The 21,384-nt window shown below is 52.4% G+C and overlaps 1 protein-coding gene across 4 annotated transcripts in view; it reads left to right on the top strand.

Moving 5' to 3' along the window:
- ABCC3 (ATP binding cassette subfamily C member 3) overlaps nucleotides 1–20,994 on the top strand; it is a 55,645-nt gene extending 34,651 nt beyond the window's left edge. For 3 of the 4 annotated variants that reach the window (XM_035301217.3, XM_078374183.1, XM_078374184.1), the window contains 14 exons: nucleotides 1,825–1,992; nucleotides 2,317–2,506; nucleotides 3,591–3,696; nucleotides 3,851–3,995; nucleotides 4,103–4,310; nucleotides 4,500–4,810; nucleotides 5,945–6,144; nucleotides 6,295–6,421; nucleotides 8,255–8,356; nucleotides 12,044–12,190; nucleotides 12,542–12,700; nucleotides 13,305–13,471; nucleotides 16,781–16,975; nucleotides 20,388–20,994. In XM_035301217.3, the coding sequence (XP_035157108.3) occupies nucleotides 1,825–1,992; nucleotides 2,317–2,506; nucleotides 3,591–3,696; nucleotides 3,851–3,995; nucleotides 4,103–4,310; nucleotides 4,500–4,810; nucleotides 5,945–6,144; nucleotides 6,295–6,421; nucleotides 8,255–8,356; nucleotides 12,044–12,190; nucleotides 12,542–12,700; nucleotides 13,305–13,471; nucleotides 16,781–16,975; nucleotides 20,388–20,496 (2,334 nt within the window). In that variant the 3' untranslated portion in view covers nucleotides 20,497–20,994. Of the gene's footprint in view, nucleotides 1–1,824; nucleotides 1,993–2,316; nucleotides 2,507–3,590; nucleotides 3,697–3,850; nucleotides 3,996–4,102; nucleotides 4,311–4,499; nucleotides 4,811–5,944; nucleotides 6,145–6,294; nucleotides 6,422–8,254; nucleotides 8,357–12,043; nucleotides 12,191–12,541; nucleotides 12,701–13,304; nucleotides 13,472–13,612; nucleotides 13,772–16,780; nucleotides 16,976–20,387 lie in introns of all 4 variants that reach the window. The other variant, XR_013535864.1, reaches the window with a different exon arrangement.
- The last annotated feature ends 390 nt before the right edge of the window (nucleotides 20,995–21,384 follow it).

Here is a 21,384-nt window from a genome sequence, read left to right as displayed (position 1 = left end):
TAGCCAGGTGTGGTGGTGTGTGCCTCTAGTCCCAGCTACTTGGGAGGCTGAGGCAAGAGAATTACTTAAACCGAGGAGGTGGAGGTTGCAGTGAGCTGAGATTGATTGCATCACTGCACTCCAGCCTGGGTGACAGAGTAAGACTCTGTCTCAAAAACAAAAATCTTAATCATTTTTTAGTGTACAGATCAGCAGTGTTAAGTACATTCACACTGCTGTGCAACCAATCTCCAGATCCTTTTCATTTTGCAAAACTGACACTGCACCTGTTAACCAACTCCTCATTCCCCACTGCCCCTAGCCCCTGGCAGCCACCATTCTATTTTCTGTTCCTAGGAATTTGACTACTTAGTATATTAGTCCATTTTCTGTTGCATATAAGAGAATACCTGAAACTAGGTTATTTACAAAGAAAGGAAATGTATTTTGTACAGTCGTGGAGGCTCAGAAGTCCACGGTCCAGGGGCTGCATCTGGAGAGGGCCTTCTCATTGATGGGGAATCTACAGAGTCCCAAGGCCATACAGGGCCTCCCATGACAAGAGGACCAAGTATGCTAGCTCAGGTCTCTCTTTCTTTTGTTCTTTTCTTTTCTTTTTTTTTTTTCTTGCAACAAGTTCACACTCTGTTGCCCAGAAAGCAGTCTGGAGAGCAATGACACAATCTCGGCTCACTGCAACCTCTGTATCCCAGGTTCAAGCAATTCTTCTGCCTCAGCCTCCCGAATAGCTGGGATTACAGGTGCGTACTACTACCACTGGCTAATTTTTGTATTTTTAATGGAGACGGGGTTTCACAGTGTTGACCAGGCTGGTCTCAAGTGATCCACCCACCTCAGCCTTCCAAAGTGCTGGGATTACAGGCATGAGCCACTGTGCCTGGCCTCTGTCTTCCTTTCTCATAAAGTCACCAGTCCCACTTCCGTAGTAACCCATTCATTCACCAACCTATTAATTCATGAGTGGATCAGCCATTCATAAGGGCTCTGCCCTCATGACCCAATCACATGGTAAAGGCCTCCCATCGATCCTGCCCCACTGGGGAGTATGTTTCAACATGGACTTTGGAAGGAACAAATATTTCAACCCTATCAGGTACCTCATGTGAGTGAAATCAACCAGCATTTGTCTTTTTGTGACTGGCTTATTTCACTTAGCATAATGTCCTCTAGGCATATCCATGTTGCAGCATGTGTCGGAATTTTCCTCCTTGTAAGGCCAAATGATATTTCATTATATGTATGTACACATTTGTGTGACCATTCATCCATAGATGGGTTGGGCAGGACACCAAGCTGGGCAGGGTGGTGACCAAAGGTACAGAATGGCCTCGCGTGCCCCAGGAGGACCTACCCTTTCCTCTGTCCCTCACAGCATTGCAGGGACACACTAGGCCTCACATGAAATGCAGATTCAGAAGTCTGCAGTTCTGGCCAGGCACAGTGGTTCACGCCTATAATCCCAGCACTTTATTTTGGGAGGCTGAGGTGAGCTGATTGCTTGAGCTCAGGAGTTTGAGACTAGCCTGGACAACATACAGAGATTCTGTCTCTATAAAAAAAAATTTTTTTTAATTAGTAGCCAGGCATGGTGGCGCATGCCTGTAATCCTAGCTACTCGGGAGGCTGAGGCACGAGAATTGCTTGAATCCGGGGGGCAGAAGTTGCAGTGAGCTGAGATCGTACCACTGCACTCTAGCCTGGGTGACAGAGTGAGACCCCATCTCAAAAAAAAAAAAAACAGTCTGCCATCCCAAATAACAGTGGACAGGCCATTGTCTCCCCGTTCCTGTCTAATCCCATTTCTCCCACCCCTGCCTCCTGCAGGGCATTAACCTGTCTGGGGGCCAGCGGCAGCGGGTCAGTCTGGCTCGAGCTGTTTACAGTAATGCGGATATTTTCTTGCTGGATGACCCACTGTCTGCGGTGGACTCCCACGTGGCCAAGCACATCTTTGACCACGTCATCGGGCCAGAAGGTGTGCTGGCAGGCAAGGTGAGGACTGCCGGAGGCTAAGGGGCTAAAGTGAATCTGAGGCCCACAGAGAAGGCTGGTGGGAGGCTGAGGGGTTTGGGTGAGTCCTGGAGGTGTGCGGGTCCTGAGAAGTGGGCGTGGGGGTTGGGCATCAGGAAAAATCTGTGGGCATCAGGAAAACTCCCCCACCCCCAAGGTTCTGAGCAGGCTGTGGCAAGCACAGGGTGAGTCACCTACATGCCTGTCCAACCTCCCTGGCACACCTCACACTCACTCTGGCTCCGTGCCTGTGCCAGGGGTGTGGTAGGAGGGTGGTGGGGTGAGAGCCTACCGCCTTCTCCCCAGACACGCGTGCTGGTGACCCACGGCATCAGCTTCCTGCCCCAGACAGACTTCATCATCGTGCTCGCTGATGGACAGGTGTCTGAGATGGGCCCCTACCCAGCCCTGCTGCAATGCAATGGCTCCTTTGCCAACTTTCTCCGCAACTATGCCCCCAATGAGGACCAAGAACACCGGGAGGACAGCTGGACCGGTATCTGCCATCCTTGGCCCTCTGATTCCCATGCCCTCCCAGCATCCCCACTGTCTGGGGTCTCTGACTGTCTCTAGACTGGCCTAGTGCTGTGCCAGGCAGGTTCTGGGGAACCTGGGCCATCTGTGTGACAGTCGCCAGCAGGAAAGTAAATTGGACATCATCGAGTCCCACTGCCTCCTCCACCCTAACTATGGGACCTCACATCCTCAGCCCAGGTCTCAGAGCCTGTTTTCCATCTGTCAAAATCATAGGAGGGCCCAGGCCCAGCTTGAATGGCAAGGCTGCTTCACGGATAAATAGTTTTGCAAGTGTGCAAGTGCTTGGCATAGCCATTTATTTATCAACCAAATTTACTGGACAATCACTATATCCAGGCACTGTTCCAGACACTAAAATATAGCAGGGAGCAAACCAAAAATTACAGTCCTCATGGAGCTTGTTCAAGTCTCTGGGCTCACAACACACCCCTGGCTCCCTGTTGCCCAGGCCCAGCTCCCCAGCCCCCCCATTGTGGATCAACTCACAGACCTCTTCCTGGGCTTTCTTGCCTATGGCTATATGGATAGCCAACGTGCCTGAGCATTTACCAAGTGCTGTGCCTTGTGCCTCCCAGGTTCAAGCAATTCTCCTGCCTCAGCCTCCCCGATAGCTGGGACTACAGGCACCCGCCACCACACCCAGCTAATTTTTGTATTTTTAGTAGAGACGGGGTTTCACCTAGCCGGCCAGGCTGGTCTCAGTCTCCTGACCTTGTGATCTGCCTGCCTTGGCCTCCCAAAGTGCTGGGATTACAGGTGTGAGCCACCGCACCCAGCCAAGGATGTGGGATTTAAGGTCAGCCAGTCTGACTTCAAAGCCCAAGTTCGTAACCCTTGTGTTTGAGTCCTTCTTCGTAATTCGTGAAGGGAAGTTTTCCTTATTGCCTAACCCAAGGCTTTCTTGTTGTCCTTTTAATCCCCCTCATTTTATTTTCACGCTGGTCCATGGAGCCCCTTTCATTGGACTGGGGAATGGGAGATACCTGCGGGGAGAACTAGCTGAACTCTGTCTCCTTCCTCCCATGCCACTGCTGCACTGGAAGGTGCGGAGGATGAGGAGGTGCTGCTGGTTGAAGACACACTCAGCAACCACACAGATCTGACAGACAATGACCCAGTCACCTTTGCAGTCCAGAAGCAGTTTATGAGGTGAGCTCCTGAGTGCTCCCAACCCTCTGGAAGGCTGGGTCAGGGCTCCCCAAGCCCTGCCAGGTGGGGTGCAGGTTCCTCCCTGACACTCCCAGCCTTTGTCCTGGGGGGGTGCCTGAGGCCCCTCCCTGGGCCTGACTAGCTGCCTCCACAGACAGCTGAGTGCTCTGTCCTCGGATGGGGAGGGACAGGGTCAGCCTGCACCCCGGAGGCGCCTGGCTCCATCAGAGAAGGTGCAGGTGACAGAGGTGAAGGCAAACAGGGCACTGACCCAGGAGGAGAAAGCAGAGACCGGCACTGTGAGTCAGTGGGGCAAGAGGGGCTGGAGGGGACAGACAGATAGCCCCCAGCAGCCCCAGGGCTTATGGAATCCCCTGCCCCTGACCACCATGGCTGCTCCCTACAGGTGGAGCTGAGTGTGTTCTGGGATTATGCCAAGGCTGTGGGGCTCTGTACCACGCTGGCCATCTGTCTCCTGTATGCGGGTCAAAGTGCAGCTGCCATTGGGGCCGATGTGTGGCTCAGTGCCTGGACAAATGATGCCATGACAGACAGTAGACAGAACAACACTTCCCTAAGGCTGGGTGTCTATGCCACCTTAGGAATTCTGCAAGGTGAGCCTGTGGGGGTGCACAGAAAGGGCTCCAACATCCCTTCTTCTTCTCTGGGCTGCCAGGTCCCCCAAACCATGCCCTGCAACCAAGCCTCCCTAACCCTCTCTGGTGAACCTGTGTCTGTGATTCTGCCCCTTTATGCCCACTCCCTAGTCCAGGTGAGCCAGTGCCCTCTGCCTCCTCCAACAGGGTTCCTGGTGATGCTGTCGGCCATGGCCATGGCAGTGGGTGGCATCCAGGCTGGCCGTGTGTTGCACCAGGCACTGCTGCACAACAAGATACGCTCGCCACAGTCCTTCTTCGACACCACACCCTCAGGCCGCATCCTCAACCGATTCTCCAAGGACATCTATATCATTGATGAGGTTCTGGCCCCTGCCATCCTCATGCTGCTCAATTCCTTCTTCAACGCCATCTCCACTCTTGTGGTCATCGTGGGCAGCACGCCGCTCTTCACGGTGGTCATCCTGCCCCTGGCTGTGCTCTACACCTTGGTGCAGGTGAGGGCTGAGCATGGCCCCAGTGTGGGCGTAGTGCTGGTGTGGGGCGGGGTGTTCACATGGGCGGGGCCAGCAGGGGTGGGATGCTTCAGGCCACCAGCGTTGCAGGGTTTTGTAATGGACAGTCATCAGTTACTTAACCTCTTTGAAACTCATTTGCCTCATCTGTAAAATAGAGTAGCTCATAGATCTTCCTCATGGGGTTGGTGTGAGAACAAAATGAAATACTTATACATTGTAGCTGGCACTGGGCCTTTCCTGTTGGCTCTTTTTTTTTTTTTTTGAGATGGAGTCTCACTTTGTTGCCCAGGCTGGAGTGCAATGGTACAATCTCGGCTCACTGTAACCTCCGCCTCCCAGGTTCAAGCGATTCTCCTGTCTCAGCCTCCCAGGTAGCTAGGATTACAGGCACATGCCACCATGCCCAGTTAATTTTTGTATTTTTAGTAGAGATGGGGTTTCGCTATGTTGGCCAGGCTGGTCTCAAACGCCTGACCTCAAGTGATATGCCTGCCTTGGCCTCCCAAAATGCTGGGATTACAGGCGTGAGCCACTGTGCCTGGCCCTCCTGTTGGCTGTTTTCTGATAAAAAGAAGGAAAGGATAATGTGTCCCAAACTATTGTCAATACAATACAATAGTTTATCCTTTCCTTCTTTTTATACCTATCTAAACATATGTGTATGCATGTGTTTGACACAGATGAGTTGACAACCTTCAGATACAGCTAACTGTAAAAGGCTTTTGCAGACCCTGAACTCCTGTTCTGAAATGAGTTGGTTCCTGTGGATAGATGCTGAACACCTGGGTATAGTGACCATGCTCTAGGCTGTGCTCTGTGCTGGGGTAGGGGAGCATCAGATATACATCGTGTTTAGTCCTATCTTAGGCCACAGAGGAGAGGATGGAAACTGGAGGCAGAGCCACGTTGTTGTGGGGTTGAAGCAGAGATGATCAGAGGGAAGGAGTGAATGACACATCAAGGCCCCAGGTCTTGCATCCATGGAGGTGGGGAATGTCTTGTGGTGGGAGTGAGGCTGGCCGGGAGGACTATCTGAAAATGGATGAGTTCAGAGACAGGTAGGACTGAGTTGGGGGTTCCACAGCCCTGACCCCAAACTCCTCCCTCCATCAGCGCTTCTATGCAGCCACATCACGGCAACTGAAGCGGCTGGAATCTGTCAGCCGTTCACCTATCTACTCCCACTTTTCGGAGACAGTGACTGGTGCCAGTGTCATCCGGGCCTACAACCGCAGCCGGGACTTTGAGGTCATCAATGATACTAAGGTGGACACCAACCAGAGAAGCTGCTACCCCTATATCATCTCCAACCGGTCAGAAGCTGCCTCCCTCGCCCCCTGCTCCTCCAGGAATTCCCACCAGGCTCTCTGGTGTTAGGGGGTCCTTGTCCTTCCTTTCCCTGAAGCAGAAAACTGCCCCCTCCCTGCCCCTGCCCCATTTCCTCCTCATCTGATCCCGCACAGGTGGCTGAGCGTCGGAGTGGAGTTTGTGGGGAACTGCGTGGTGCTCTTTGCTGCGCTCTTTGCTGTCATTGGGAGGAGTAGCCTGAGCCCAGGGCTGGTGGGCCTCTCCGTGTCCTACTCCTTGCAGGTACGAAGGGTCTGGACCCCAGGGCAGGGCCACCACTGGGACAGACACCACTCAGGTGTTCTAGGCATCTCCCCAGTGCCCCTCGCTGCCCGGTATGCGCACCAGCCACAGGGCTTGCTCTCAAGGACTATGAGCAAAAACAAAACAAAACAAAAAACCTTGCAGGAGAAAAATCACTGAGTGACAAGTTTATAACCACACACCATGGCTGGATGTTCCTACTTTGCTTCCCCAAGAAGCCCGTGTCCTCACATTCCAAAAGATTTCTTTTGAATAATCTCTGCCCTCAACTCCACATCTCCCTCCTGCTTAGTGGGCAACCTTACCTGATACCTCACAATCAAGCTGGAGAGACCCCCATTGGCAGGGATTGTGCTGCAGGCTGAGCAGGTCTTTGTGGCTGAAGAAACAACATGTTTTTAAAAGCCCAGAGGAGGGCCGGGCGCGGTGGCTCACACCTGTGATCCCAGCACTCTGGGAGGCTGAGGCAGGCAGATCACTGGAGGTCAGGTGTTCAAGACCAGCCTGGCCAACATGGTGAAACCCTGTCTCTACTAAAAGTGACAAAATATTGGGGCATGGTGGTGCATGCCTGTAGTCCCAACTACTGGGAGACTGAGGCAGGAGAATCACTTGAACCTGGGAGGCAGAGGTTGCAGTGAGCCAAGATCACACCACTGCACAGAGGAGTATCTTGGAGCTTAGCCACAAAGGGCAAACAGAATTTGTCTTGTCGCTGGGCAAGTTGTAGGCTCATGTAACAGAGGTCAGGACAGTGTCGGTCTGGAATACACCTCATGCTCACATGCTTGCAGAGAAAGTACACAGACGAGGCAACCGAAGCCTGGGCTGCAGGTCAGGCGGACCATCCTGAGGCCAGCCTGTACTGCCAAAGAGTAACCCACCTAACTGAAAATGGAATTTTTGTAAAGCAGATCACATTTTTAATGCCTTAGGTGATTCAAGTCTTGAACACGTTGGCAAACAAAAAGCAATCCAGAAAGGTCAGTTTTTCACAAACATCAATGTGCATATGAATCAACTTGTTAAAATGTACATTTTGATTCAGTCGGCCTGGGATGGGCTCAGGACTCTGCATTTTGATCAAGACCCCTGGGTGCGCCATTTGTGGCCCATGGGCCAGTTGCATCAGCATCCTCTGGGAGCTTGTTAGAAATGAAGAATCTCAGCTGGGCACAGTGGCTCACACCTGTAATCCCAGCACTTTGGGAGGCCAAGGCAGGCAGATCACTTGAGGTCAGGAGTTCAAGACCAGCCTGACCAACATGGAGAAACCCCATCTCTACTAAAAATATAAAATTAGCTGGGCATGGCGGCACATGCCTGTAATCCCAGCTACAGCTACTCAGGAGGCTGAGGTAGGAGAATTGCTTGAACCCGGGAGGCACAGGTTTTGGTGAGCCAAGTTCATGCCACTGCACTCTAGCCTGGGCAATAAGAGCAAAATTTTGTCTGAAAAAAAAATTATAAAAATAAAAATAAATGAAGAATCTCAGGTCCCAAGTCCCACCTCAGACTATGGAATCCTGCGTTGCATTTTAACAGCATTCTCTGGGAAGTCTTACACATATTAAAGTTTGAGGAACTGCAGCAAAGTGGTCCTTGGTTAAGTGTGCACTGTCACTGCCTGAGGGAGCTGCTCATGATCACAGCCCCAGCTGGCATGCCTGTGGATTTGACCCAGGCCCGCCTGGGTCATCATGGGATAGGAGTCCATTGATGGGCACATGATCCAGGAGTCTGAACTCTTCCCAAAGCCATTGCAGAGGGGAGAGGAGATCACCGTACTGATAACCCAGTCCCTTTGGCCAGGTGACACTTGCTCTGAACTGGATGATACGAGTGATGTCAGATTTGGAGTCTAACATTGTAGCTGTGGAGAGAGTCAAGGAGTACTGCAAGACAGAGACAGAGGTGAGTACTGGGATGGGTCTGGGGCAGGGGGGTCTACAGTGGCTGGGGAAGAAAGCTTGGTGGCCCTCCCTCCCTAACCCTCAGGGCCAGCTGGGTATCCATCCACCCCTCACTGAGCATCAGCGAACACTCTGTGCTAGGAGGTGGACAGATGAGTCGGGAGGACAGGGTTTGCCCTCAGGCGATTGTGATGTGGAGGGAGGGGTGAGGCACACTGCACGGCTCAGCAGTGGATGACCAGAGCTCTGGCGGGGCGCACTGGAGAGGGCAGACGAGGGAGATCCTCCGGAGGAGGTGAGCAGGGGAGGCGAGCTTAGATGAGAAGGATGAACAGGCTTTGGTAGACTAAGTAAGATGGTGGGGTGGGCAGTGGGAAGGTGAGCATTCCAGTCAAAGAGACCAGCCTGGGCAAAGGAGTGAAGGTGGAGCAGCATGCCATTTGTTGGGGAAAAGAAGTTGTCCCTTACTGGGGCTCCCAGACTTTTCTCTCCACCACCCCCTCTCATGGTCACACCTCAGACCTCTTCATGCCCAGAAGCTGCAGCATCAGTATCAAGCATCCCACCTTTGGACCACGCTCCTATCCCTCCTCTCTCTCATGTTCCAAGTCCCCCACTGCCACAGCAGTCTGTTTTTGTTGAGACCCCCAATCCCATGACCCGCCTTTTTTTGTGTGTTTCTGTCCATCAGGTTCTCTGGCTTTACCTCCCTCCCCGGCCAGACTAGAATCTATGCTTCACCAACACAAGCGTTCTCACCTGCCTTGCCCTTCTCTTCCTCTCTGTCAGTTGTACTCACCTCCAAAACCCCACTCCAGCTGAGCCCGCCAATCTGCCTTCTTCATGCCTGCACTGAGCACTTAAAACCTTGCAGGAGGCTGGGCATGGTGGCTCATGCCTGTAATCCAAGCACTTTGGGAGGCTGAGGCGGGTGGATCCCTTGAGGTGAAGAGTTCAAAACCAGCCTGGCCAACATGATGAAACCCCATCTCTACTAAAAATACAAAAATTAGTGGGGTGTGGTGGTGCACACATGTATTCCTAGCTACTCAGGAGTCTGAGGCAGGAGAATTGCTTGAACCTGAGTGGTGGAGGTTACAGTGAGCCGATATTACACCACTGCACCCCAGCCTGGGTGTCAGAGCGAGAGACTGCCCCCCCCTCAAAAAAAAAAAAAAAAAAAAAACTTGCAGGAAAAAAAATCACTGAGTTGACAAGTTTATAACCACAAACCATGGTTTGATGTTCCTACTTTGCTTCCCCAAGAAGCCCGTGTCCTCACGTTCTGAAAGACTTCTTTTGAATAATCTCTGCCCTCAACTCCATATCTCCCTCCTGCTCAGCCATTGACTTTGCCCAACACTCATGAAAAAGTAGGTTCTAAGACGTGAACTCCCTCAGCCTCCTGCCTCTCGGCCTTTAAACCTGCCTGTGTCCCCTTCACCATCGTCATCTTTTCACTTTTAGCAGGATTCACCCGTTTTGTTTCAAAGTCCAGCTCTCCACTTCTCCTGGCAGGTTGAGGACCTGGCTTACTCAGTCCCAACCTCCATCTCCCGTCATTCTTGCTCCCTCTGTTGGATGCTTCCCATCCACATGCAAAAATATTCCATCGTATCTTCCATTCCAGACACACACGTGAGCCCTCCCCGCTGCACTCCACTGCCCCATTTCTCTGTTCTCCTCTGTCATGAAGCATGGTTTAAAGTGTGGTCTCCACGAGCCCCCTCTGCTTCCTCATCAGCCTTGATCTCATCTGCCTCCCGCAGTCTTCTTTCTGGCCCTTGCTTCCCAGAGACAGCTCACCGTGACCTTCCTGATTCCAAATCCAGGGGACACTTTTCTGTTCTCATCTAATTCAACCTCTAAGCAACGTCCCAATAAGATGACATCTTCCTCATTCTTGGAGTCCTCGTGGATTCTATGGCCTGCCTGACCCCAGCCTGGCTTTTCCTGCCCCTGCCCTCCCCAGGCATCACCCTCCAGCCCCTCACCCCTCACTCTAGTTCCCCTGCTTCATGTCTAGCAGCCCAGTTCCTGCGTGGATACCCAGGCTCCTGTCTCTGCATCCTATAAACGTCTTCCCTCAACCCCACACCCCATTCTCTTCGCCGATGCCTCCTCGAAAGACCGGGATGAGCTGGCTGCTCTGCTTTTTCACCACTGGCCACTTGGTTTCTCCTGCCTCGAAGCAGGGCTGGCTCCAAGGGAACGTAGCCTGAGCAGTCATAGGGTCTCCATTCCCTGAAGGGCTGTGCACTTAGAGTAAGGCTCTGTTGTCAGCACCTTGACATTCTCCATCATTCTTCAACAAGAAGCCTCAGGCTTTCATTTTGCCCTGAGCCTCCCAAATTATGTGGCCAGTCCTGTCCCAAAGCCACCAGCATCTTATGTCCTGTTAGTCTATTCTGCTTGTAGCAGCCAGAGATTAAAAAAAAAAAAAAATCACGTAATTCCGTTATGCACAGCCCTCTAATGGCTTTGCATCTTAATCAGAGTAAAAAAACAAAACACACAAAAAAACCACATAGTCCTTAAAATGGCCTAAAAGGCCCTACATGATGGGGCCACCATTACCTCAGCCTCTTACTCTCGCCTTTACCACTGTGCTCCAGGACACACCTAGGGGCATTTACCTCTGCCTGGCATGCCCTTCCTCCAGCCCACTTGGCTTGTTCCTTCACCCCCTTTAGCTCTTTACTAAAGTCTTTGCCTCCTCCAGGAAGCCTTCCCTGACCACCCTGTATAAAGCAGCAACACTAAGTACTTCTTGGCCTGTAGCACTCATCACTTCTTACATTGCACAGATTTGCTTATCTGCTGATTACATGCCTCCCTCTACTAGAACGTAAGTCTCATGAGGGTGAGGACTGTTTCAATAGGGATACCATTGTGTTCCCACTGCCTGGCACTATGCTGCCACCAAGTAACAATGAATGGTTAAAGATCATGAGGGGGGAGTTAGGGCAGGCAGGGAGGTGCCTCAAGGAACATAAAGTGTGGGGCAGTGGCTCATGCCTGTATTCCCAGGACTTTGTGAGGCTTAGGCAGGAGGGTCCCTGGAGGCTAGGAGTTAGAAACCAGCCTGGTCAACATAGCAAGCAGTCTTTTCAGAATTTTTCTTTAAAAAAATTAGTGAGGCGTGGTGACACAGGCCTGTAGTCCTAGCTACTCAGGAGGCTGAGGCAGAAGGGTGGCTTGAGTCCAGGAATTCAAGGTTGCAGTGAGCTATGATCACATCACTGCACTCCAGCCTGAGTGACAGAGCAAGAACTTGTAACAGAACAAAACAAGTTAGCCAGGCATGGTGGCATGTGCCTGTAGTCCTAGCTACTAGGGAGGCTGAGGCAGGAGAATCACGGGAACCCAGGAGTTCAAGGCCACAGTGAGCCGTGATTGAGACCCTATCTCTAAAAAATTAAAAATGTTAAAAAAAAAAAAAAAAGGAACATGGGCAGGCAGAGAGGCTGGGAGGGGAAGATAGGGGGTGTTGGAGTAGCTCTGTGGGAAATAAAGTCAGAAGGGAAAAGGAGTCATTGAACACAAGGCCACGCCATGGGGGTGCCAAGGACCCTCTCAGGGATCATCGTGGGACAGGATTGAGGGGCCTTGGGGGAGAGAGGCTGAAAGGTGGGCGAGGGTCACACTGGGCAAGAGCTGATGTGACCCCATCTGCCCCTCCTGCCAGGCGCCCTGGGTGGTGGAGGGCAGCCGCCCTCCCAAAGGCTGGCCCCGACGTGGGGAGGTGGAATTCCGGAATTACTCTGTGCGCTACCGGCCGGGCCTAGACCTGGTGCTGAGAGACCTGAGTCTGCATGTGCATGCTGGCGAGAAGGTACGCGTGGGGTGGGCAGGCCTGCGTGTGTTTGTGCCTGCTGTGCGTTCGTGCCTGAGCGTGCTTTTGCGCCTCTGAGTGCGTTCGTGCCTGCGTGTGCGTTCTCGCCCGTGTGTGCGTTCGCGCCCATGAGTGCTTTGGCGCCTGCGTGTGCGTCCGTGCCTGTGTGTGTGTTAGCGCCTATGCGTGCGTCAGTGCCTGGAGGACGCGGCCACAGTCCGTGCGGGGCGGGTGGGCCTTTTGGGAGAGTAAATGCCCCAGCGAAATGTCTGCTCGGCCTCCAGGGGGGTCCTGGAGATGCCCCTGTGACATCTTAGCTTCCCCTGAGAGCCTTTTCCCTTCCCTGTCCAGGTGGGGATCGTGGGCCGCACCGGGGCTGGCAAGTCCTCCATGACCCTCTGCCTGTTCCGCATCCTGGAGGCAGCAAAGGGTAAAATCCTCATCGATGGCCTCAACGTGGCGGATATCGGCCTCCATGACCTGCGCTCTCAGCTGACCATCATTCCCCAGGTAGGAGCCTGTCAGGGACCGGCCACACTCATCAGTGGCCCTGGAGGCAGGCCCTACCCTGTTCTGTAGCTTGAGGATAGAGGCGGGGACCTCAGTCTCAGAGGCTTTGGAGGGTGAGGAGGAGCAGACAACAGGGAACAGAGCCACCAGTGAGCCACCCCAGCCATGAATCTGGAAAGTTCAGATGTACCCTGCCCAATCAGGCAGGCCCTTTCCTTTGACCTCCTGGGCCAGCGCATGGGAAAGGACTCCTCCAAAGTCCCCGTCCCCTGAGATGTTCTGTCCTGGTCTCTTTGCACAGCTCTAATTATTTCACTTTTTTTCATCTCCTCCGGGGTATTTTTTTTCTGCCGAGTAGACACTCTGGAGTCAGATTAGTGGCTCTGGTTCCTGCTTCAGCAGAGGGCTTCATGAATGGCAAAGCTGAGGTTTATCACTCCCCCACAGGCAATTTGCTATCTCTTCTGCCATTGTCTCCTCTGAGGGGCTGGGGACAGAGTGGGAATGCTGCCACCTTAATCCCTCTCTTCTTCCCTGGACCTGGGGCCCATGGCTCCTTCCAGGGCCTGAACTGCTTTCCTCTGAGGCCACACTGTATCCCCAGGACCCCATCCTGTTCTCCGGGACCCTGCGCATGAACCTGGACCCCTTTGGCAGCTACTCAGAGGAGGACATTTGGCGGGCCTTGGAGCTGTCCCACCTGCACGAGTTTGTGAGCTCCCAGCCGGCAGGCCTGGACTTCCAGTGCTCTGAGGGCGGGGAGAATCTCAGGTAAACGCTGGGAATGGAGAGCTCAGGAGCTGCAGCCCTCCCTGGGGAACCCTGGCAGGTGCTGGGAAGCCCAATACCAAATGACACAGAGCCGAGGCCAGCCAGAGTGTGCACAGGGCCGTCCTTTTGTATTGATCATAGTGTGCCAGGCACGGTGTGCTGCCTCGCCGGCTCTTCATGCAAGCCCCAGCGGTGCTCCGTGATCCCACTTCACCCATCAGGAAACTGAGGCTCAGAGACGGGAAAGTGCTTGACCTAAGTTGCACAGCTGGGAGGAGGCATGTCTGGAATTTGAACCAGGTCTGGGAGATTCCACAACCCTTTTCAGTGAGGTTGTAGAGGCTGTTCTTGGGCCAGGGAGCATGGTTCTGGATGGAACCCATGAAGCAAGTGAGAGGAAGCCCTCTCCCCTCCAGAGCTTTCTTGCAGCCCCAGATTTTATGTCCCCAGCCACTGGGCTATGCATTGGAGTGGCCAGTAGTCACCTCTTACTGAGTCTACAGGTTGGAGATACCCATACCTGTGTTAGCTGTGTGATTTGGGGGAAGTTGCTTAACTTCTCTGTGCCTCCTTTTCTTTTACTCTAAAATGCGGATAATAGCAGTCCATACCTCTTTGCATTGTGCTGCCCAATAAAAAACAATGCAAGCCATGCATATGTAACTAACATTTTTTCTCATAGCCATATTATTTTTTTGAGATGGAGTTTCCCTCGTTACCTAGGCTGGAGTGCAATGGCATGATCTCGGCTCACCACAACCTCCGCCTCCTGGGTTCGAGCAATTCTCCTGCCTCAGCCTCCCAAGTAGCTGGGACTACAGGCGCGTGCCACCATGCCCAGCTAATTTTTTTGTATTTTTAGTAGAGATGGGGTTTCACCATGTTTACCAGGATGGTCTCGATCTCTTGACCTCATGATCCACCCGCCTCAGTCTCCCAAAGTGCTGGGATTATAGGTGTGAGCCATCGCGCCCAGCCATAGCCATACTTTTTAAAAAGGACAAAGAAACAAGTGAAATAAACTGTAATACTATATTTTATTTAGCCCAATATATCTAAAATATTATTTTAACATGTCATTGATATAAAAGTATTGGAAATAGTTTGCATTTTTTCATACAAGTTTGCAATCCAGTGTGTATTTCATATTTACAGAATGTCTCAGTTTGGACTAGTCACATTTAAAGTGCTAATAGCCACATGGGGCCAAGGGCTACCGTCTGGACAGAGCAGTGTTAGGGTCGCTGTGATGTCAGGAAAAGCACTTTGCTTGGATCCGCTCCTGTGACATGTCAGCGATTCCCCTCCTCCCTTCCCTCCCTCTTCTCCCCCTCCTCCTCTGCCTCTTCTTCCTCCTCTTCCCTATTTTCAGTTTTATATTCAGTCCATACTCGTGTACCCTCCCAGACCTCAAAAACTAAAACAAGGTTGGACACAGTGGTCATGCCTGTAATCTCAGCACTTTGGGAGGCAAAGGCAGGTGGATCACTTGAGGGCAGGAGTTCAAGACCAGCCTGGCCAACGTGGTGAAACCCTGTCTCTACTAAACACACAAAAATTAGCTAGGTGTGGTGGTGGGCGCCTGTAATCCCAGCTATTCCAGAAGGTGAGGCAGGAGAATTATTGAACCTGGGAGGAGGAGATTGCAGTGAGCCAAGATCTCGCCACTGCACTCTAGCCTGAGCAACAGCATGAGACTCTGTCTTAAAAAAAAAAATTGACATTTGCCCAGCACTTAACAATATTCAAAGCACTCTGGCCTCCACTTTCTCCTCTAATCTTTACCGTGGTCCTATGGGCTAGAAACGAGGCTGCACGGTTTGAAATGATTCCCTGTAGCAGCTCAACTGGTAAGGGGCAGAGCGGGGACTTGGGCTCTGTCCCAGACCTTTCCTTGCTGGATCACAGCCACCTCCCTCACCTGGACAACTGGTGGGACTCCCTGCCTCACCTAGGCAGTGCTTAAGACTAAATGTGCATCTTAACTGGCTCTCACTTACATAACCACGTGGGGGTGGCTGATGGACAGGCATGGCCTCTCCAGACCCTGTGCCCCTTGACCATCTCTCAATCCAGTCTTCTAACCTGCTTGTGCTCAGCACTTACCTCAGAGTGTGCCCCATCCCCACGCACACCAGGATCAGAGACAGAAATCCACTCCCCTCCTTCTTCACTGAGCTTGGAGCTGCTTTAAGTCTAACCTGTGTCCTGTGCCAGTTCCACCATAAATCAGCCCTGAGTTCTATCCGGCGGCTCATTCTGCTGCCAAAACCTTCATTAGTTGCGGGAATGGGCCAGGGAGAGCGCCTGGACTTTACACCGGCTGTGGTGACTCACCCCTTTGGGAAGGGCTGAGGTATTTGTCCTTGGATGTGGGGGTGCTGTGGCCTCTGTGGTTGGGAACACAGCCTCATTTTGTCTGCCGGCTCTGGCTTCCGAGGCAGGAGGCTGAAGGCATGTGTCCTGCCCCTCCTTCACCTCCTCTGTGACCAGACACAAGGAGCCCCCGGGTCTTTCTCTGCTCTGCCCTTTTCTTTTTTTTTTTTTGAGATGGAGTTTCGCTCTTGTTACCCAGGCTGGAGTGCAATGGCACGATCTCAGCTCACCGCTACCTCTGCCTCCTGGGTTCAAGCAATTCTCTCTCCTGCCTCAGCCTGGAGAGTACCTGGGACTACAGGTGCACGCCACCATGCCCAGCTAATTTTTGTATATTTAATAGAGACGGGGTTTCACCATGTTGACCAGGATGGTCTCAATCTCTTGACCTCGTGATCCACCCGCCTCGGCCTTCCAAAGTGCTGAGATTACAGGCTTGAGCCACCGTGCCCAGCCTCTGCCCTTTTCTTGTACCTGAAACGGAGCCCTGGCCTGTATTCCATATGGGATGGGAGATGACTGCTTGAATTGTATGATATTAGGCTCAGCAAGATGGCATCATCTGACCTCTATGCAAATATCCAGGAAGAGCCATGCAAGCATGTTCTTACTAAGGTGTAAATGACTGATAGAGTGAAGCAGAGAAACATCATGGCACTAGCTGAAAAGCAAAGATGGGGAAGAAAGCACCGAGAGAGGAGGCCAAGGGTGTCAAGCACAGACTAAAGATTTCACAATGCCTTTTAGCACTGGTTCGTTCCCCAGGGCCCTCATTATCCCAGTGGTGTCCAGACCACTACTCTGTTCCAGGAGGGCTGGGCTGTGGCAGAAACGGGAGAAGTTAGAAAGCTGGCCTGGGCCGTTGAGGAGGGAATGAGGCCTGGAGGCAGGTGGGAACCCCCAGCTGGAAATGCCTGCCTTCTCCATTCCCAGTGTGGGCCAGAGGCAGCTCGTGTGCCTGGCCCGAGCCCTGCTCCGCAAAAGCCGCATCCTGGTTTTGGATGAGGCCACAGCTGCCATCGACCTAGAGACTGACGACCTCATCCAGGCTACCATCCGCACCCAATTTGATACCTGCACTGTCCTGACCATCGCACACCGGCTTAACACTATCATGGACTACACCAGGTGGGACATAGAAATCCAAGCAATGGGGAACCTGGTGGGGCCACCTCCGGCATCAGGAATGGGGGGGCATAGGGTTATCTGGACAATGGAATGTTCCTGGGATTGCTAGGACATGGCAGGCGGAGCAGAGATTCCCAAGATCTGGATAGGGGCAGACCACAGCGGGGTGGCCTGGGGTCAGAGGTGGGAAAATGACAGTTTCTTTTTTTTAGACAGAGTTTTGCTCTTGCCTAGGCTGGAATACAGTGGCTCACTGCAACCTCTACCTTCCAGGCTCAAGTGAGTCTTCTGCCTCAGCCTCTCGAGTAGCTGGGATTACAGGCATACACCACCACACCAGCTAATTTTTGTATTTTTAGTAGAGACGGGTTTCTCCATGTTGGCCAGGCTGGTCTTAAACTCCTAACTTTAAGTGATCTGCCTCAGCCCCCAAAGTTCTGGGATTACAGGCATGAGCCACCACATCCGGCCCCCACAGTGACATTTTCTAAGACATGGGGAAGGGCACACTGGGTTCCACAGGCGCTGTATTTGTGCACAGGTCACCCGCATCCTGCCTCCTCCATGAGGTGATGTAAGGGGAACTGGAGGCTCCATGCTGAGTCCCGTCTCTTCCTGAGCGCCCGCTGGCAGAGTGCCTGCATGTTTCTCACCTCACTGGTATCTCATAGTCACCCCGGTCACAGATGAAGCAGCAGCTCAGGTGGTAGTGGGACCCTGACAGCACCATGAGGAACTGAGCCTTGTGGGGAGAGCACTCGCCCCTTAACACAGGTATGGGTATTTCCAACCTGTAGACTCAGTAAGAGGGCTCAAAGTCCCAGGCTGCTGTGTGACCCTGAGCAATTTGCAAAATCTTTCTGAGCCTGTTTCAAATGAAAATGATTCCTCTTGAGATTGTTGTAAAGAGTCAATGAAGGCCAGGGATGGTGGCTCATGACTGTGATCTCAGAACTTTGGGAGGCCCAGGAGGGTGGTTAACTTGGGGTCAGGAGTTTGGTGGTGGCTCACACATGTAATCCCAGCACTTTGGAAGGCCAAGGCGCACAGATCATTTCAGGTCAGAAGTTCAAGACCAGTCTGGCCAATGTGGTGAAACCTCTTCTTTACTAAAAATACAAAAATTATTGGGAGGCTAAGGCGGGTGGATCACGAGGTCAAGAGATCGAGACCATCCTGGTCAACATGGTGAAACCCCGTCTCTACTAAAAATACAAAAAATTAACTGGGCATGGTGGGGCGTGCCTGTAATCCCAGCTACTCAGGAGGCTGAGGCAGGAGAATTGCCTGAACCCAGGAGGCGGAGGTAGCAGTGAGCCGAGATCGTGCCATTGCACTCCAGCCTGGGTAACAAGAGTGAAACTCTGTCTCAAAACAAAAAACAAAAATTAGCCTGGTGTGGTGGCAGGCACCTATAGTCCCAGCTACTCGAGAGGCTGAGGCAGGAGAATCACTTGAACCTGGGAGGCAGAGGTTGCAGTGAGCCAAGGTCATGCCACTGCACTCCAGCCTAGGCGCAGAGTGAGACTCTGTCTCAAAAAAAAAAAAAGTCAATGAAATGTATTTAAACTGCAGGTGATCCTGAGAAATGACAGTATCCCCTTGCTCTAACTCTTGCACTAGGCCCTCTAAGGCTGAGGGGAGGGGCCATGCCCTCAGAAGCTTATGGCTTCCTTGTTGAGGCAGACCTCTCCCTCATTGTCCCAGATGTCAAGGTGTGGTGCTGGAGGTCAAGGAGAAAGGGCTGGGTGACTCAGAAGCCTCATGGAAGTCAGTTGGCCCTCACCTAGCAGGCTGGGCTCCCTAGAAACTAGAGGGGAGGAGGAGGCAGGAGGCTTGGACAAGTCTCCTTTGAAGGAATATGATGGGAATACCCCAACAGGCCTTCATTCACCCAAGAAACACTTGTACGACGGTGGGGTGGGGAGGGTACCATGGACAGGGCAATGAGTCAGGCCTGGTGTCTCTTGGAAGTGCCCCCATGCAGCCAGCCGTGTCTTGGGAGCCAACCTGAGAATGCCTGATGCTACCCTCTGTCTGTTCCATCCCTACCCTACCCTCACCCCCGACTCCCATTTAGGACCCCACTGGAAGGAGAAGGGAGGGTGGGCAGGAAGTGCTGAGCCCTGGGTTTGGAGGAGGAACAGGGCTGGGCTGAGAGGACCTGTTTCCAGGACTAATCAAAAATGGTTCATTCACCAGCAGCCCTAGGTGGGAGACTTGGATCGACCTTGGAGGTTGGGAGTTCATTCATTCTAGAGCGACAGGCAGAAATTAATCCAATAATCACGTATAAATAGGGTCCACAGGATGGAAGCAGAGGCCTGTGTGTGCAGGCCAAAGGACGGCTATCCACACAGGGTGGCCAGGGCACCTTCTCTAAGGAAGGGCTGCACCAGCCAGGCCTGAAAGAATGAGTAAGAGTTGGGGGGTGGAGGTGGGGAAATAGGGAGGGAGCTGAAAATTGCAGGCAAAGGATGCAACACGTGCCCCAAGGCAGGAGGGTGCAGGAGGCTGGAGTGCATGGGAGGGAGGCAGTGGAACCAAGATGGGGGTGGAGAACAAGCCCCATTATGCTGCACTTTGAGGAACATGGGAGAACATTCAGGCCTTACTTACCCAAGAGCAATCAAAAGCCACTGAAGACCCTGATTTTGGAGTCAGGGCTGGGGTGGGGGCAGTGGCCAGGCAGTGATGTCACAGACACACTCCTTCCCAGGACATATCTTGGAGCCCAGGAGGCTGAGAATAGAATAAAGTCAGCCCCTTCCCACGGAGGAGCACTTCTCCAGGATGAGGAGAGCCTTTCTCCTCCCACTGCACCCTGGTGGAGCCAGCCCACTGGCCTTGTACCAGGTACACCCAGTGAGTGGTTGGTGGGAGATTCTAACCCTGGGCCCAGGCCTGGCTGTTTGTGTGTGAGCTGGAGACCCACCCAGCAGCAGCAGCAGCAGCAGCAGCAGCAGCAGCCGCCACCGGATTTGCAGCCCAAGCCCCAGATTCCAGTGTCAGCCTCGCTGCAGCTGGTTTCCTGCCGTGTGCTTTTGTGAGCTGGCACAAAGCAGATGGATGTGCACAGAGCCCAGCGCACAGGCCCGTGGCTCCCTGCGCACAGCCTGCTGAAGTCCTGTGACCCCGGCAAGAGGAAGGACTCATTAGGGAAGGTTTTCAGAGCCCCGACTAGCAGAGATGAATAGGACCTTGTGTTTGATCCCAGAAACCGCTTCACTTGCCAGAACTAACAGAATGGCTAAAATAACCAGCCTTGCAAGCGTGCACATGTAGTATGGCAGGTATTGGGTGGGTTGGCATGTTACTGTGGACCTGAGCAAGTACCCAGAAGAGCAGGATTGGACGCTGTGACCAGGTCTGGGCTGATGGAAACCTGACCACTTCTCTCTTTTCTGACCAGGGTCCTGGTCCTGGACAAAGGAGTTGTAGCTGAATTTGATGCTCCGGCCAACCTCATTGCAGCTAGAGGCATCTTCTACGGGATGGCCAGAGACGCTGGACTTGCCTAAAACAGATTCCTGGGATTTCCCCTTGTCCTTTCCTGGTTTTCATCAGGAAGGAAATGACACCAAGTATGTCCGCAGAACGGACTTGATGGCAAACACTGGGGGCATCTTAGATTTTGCATCTGTAAAGTCCCTCACAGGGTAACTATGCTCAATGCTTTAGGTGAGGAAGTGAGCCCCAAGAGGTGAATGACATGCCTAAGGTCACAGCTAGTTTGAGGCAGTTAGATCAGTCCCCAGTCTCCCAATTCCCAACCTAGTGTTATTTGCACACTGCACTGTTTTCAAATAATGATTTTATGAAATGACCTCTGTCCTCCCTCTGATTTTTCATATTTTCTAAAGTTTTTTCTTGTTTTTAATAAAAAGCTTTTTCCTACTGGAACAGAAGACTGTTGCCGGGTCAGGCCACCCCTCAGAACTAAGTCCTATACTCTGGGGTCCTGCCTCAAGCCACTAAAAACAGAGCACTGATGAAATAAAACTGCATGGTCAACAGTATGTACACACTAGTCTTTTTGTGCTTGTTCACAAGATTTGGGGATTAGGATCTTTGGAGGAGGCCAGGAGGAAGACTTTATACACATGTACATGGTTGTAGTTACCTGAATTTCAGACCCAAGAGCTCTTGGCTGCAAATATTGCCTTCACAGCCAAAATTCCCTGGGTAATTGCCAGCAGTTCCTGTTCTGCTGTGCAGATATTGTAAAAAGGTGAGAAAGAAAGGCCCTGAAATCTGACCCGAGGCCTCTTGGGAAAGCTGCTGTGAACACCTCCATGTTCATGTCATCCGTCAACGCCTGTTTCTCTAGGGACTAAGAAGGGTATGATGCTTTATTTCCTTGCTCATTTCAAAGTCTGTTCCAGACAGTTCCCATAACCAGCGAGGCC

This window comes from Callithrix jacchus, chromosome 5 (assembly GCF_049354715.1).
Source record: "Callithrix jacchus isolate 240 chromosome 5, calJac240_pri, whole genome shotgun sequence".
In the NCBI taxonomy this organism is placed as follows: domain Eukaryota; kingdom Metazoa; phylum Chordata; class Mammalia; order Primates; family Cebidae; genus Callithrix; species Callithrix jacchus.
Note: the sequence above shows the minus strand (reverse complement) of the source record. Positions and strands in the feature narration are given on the sequence as shown.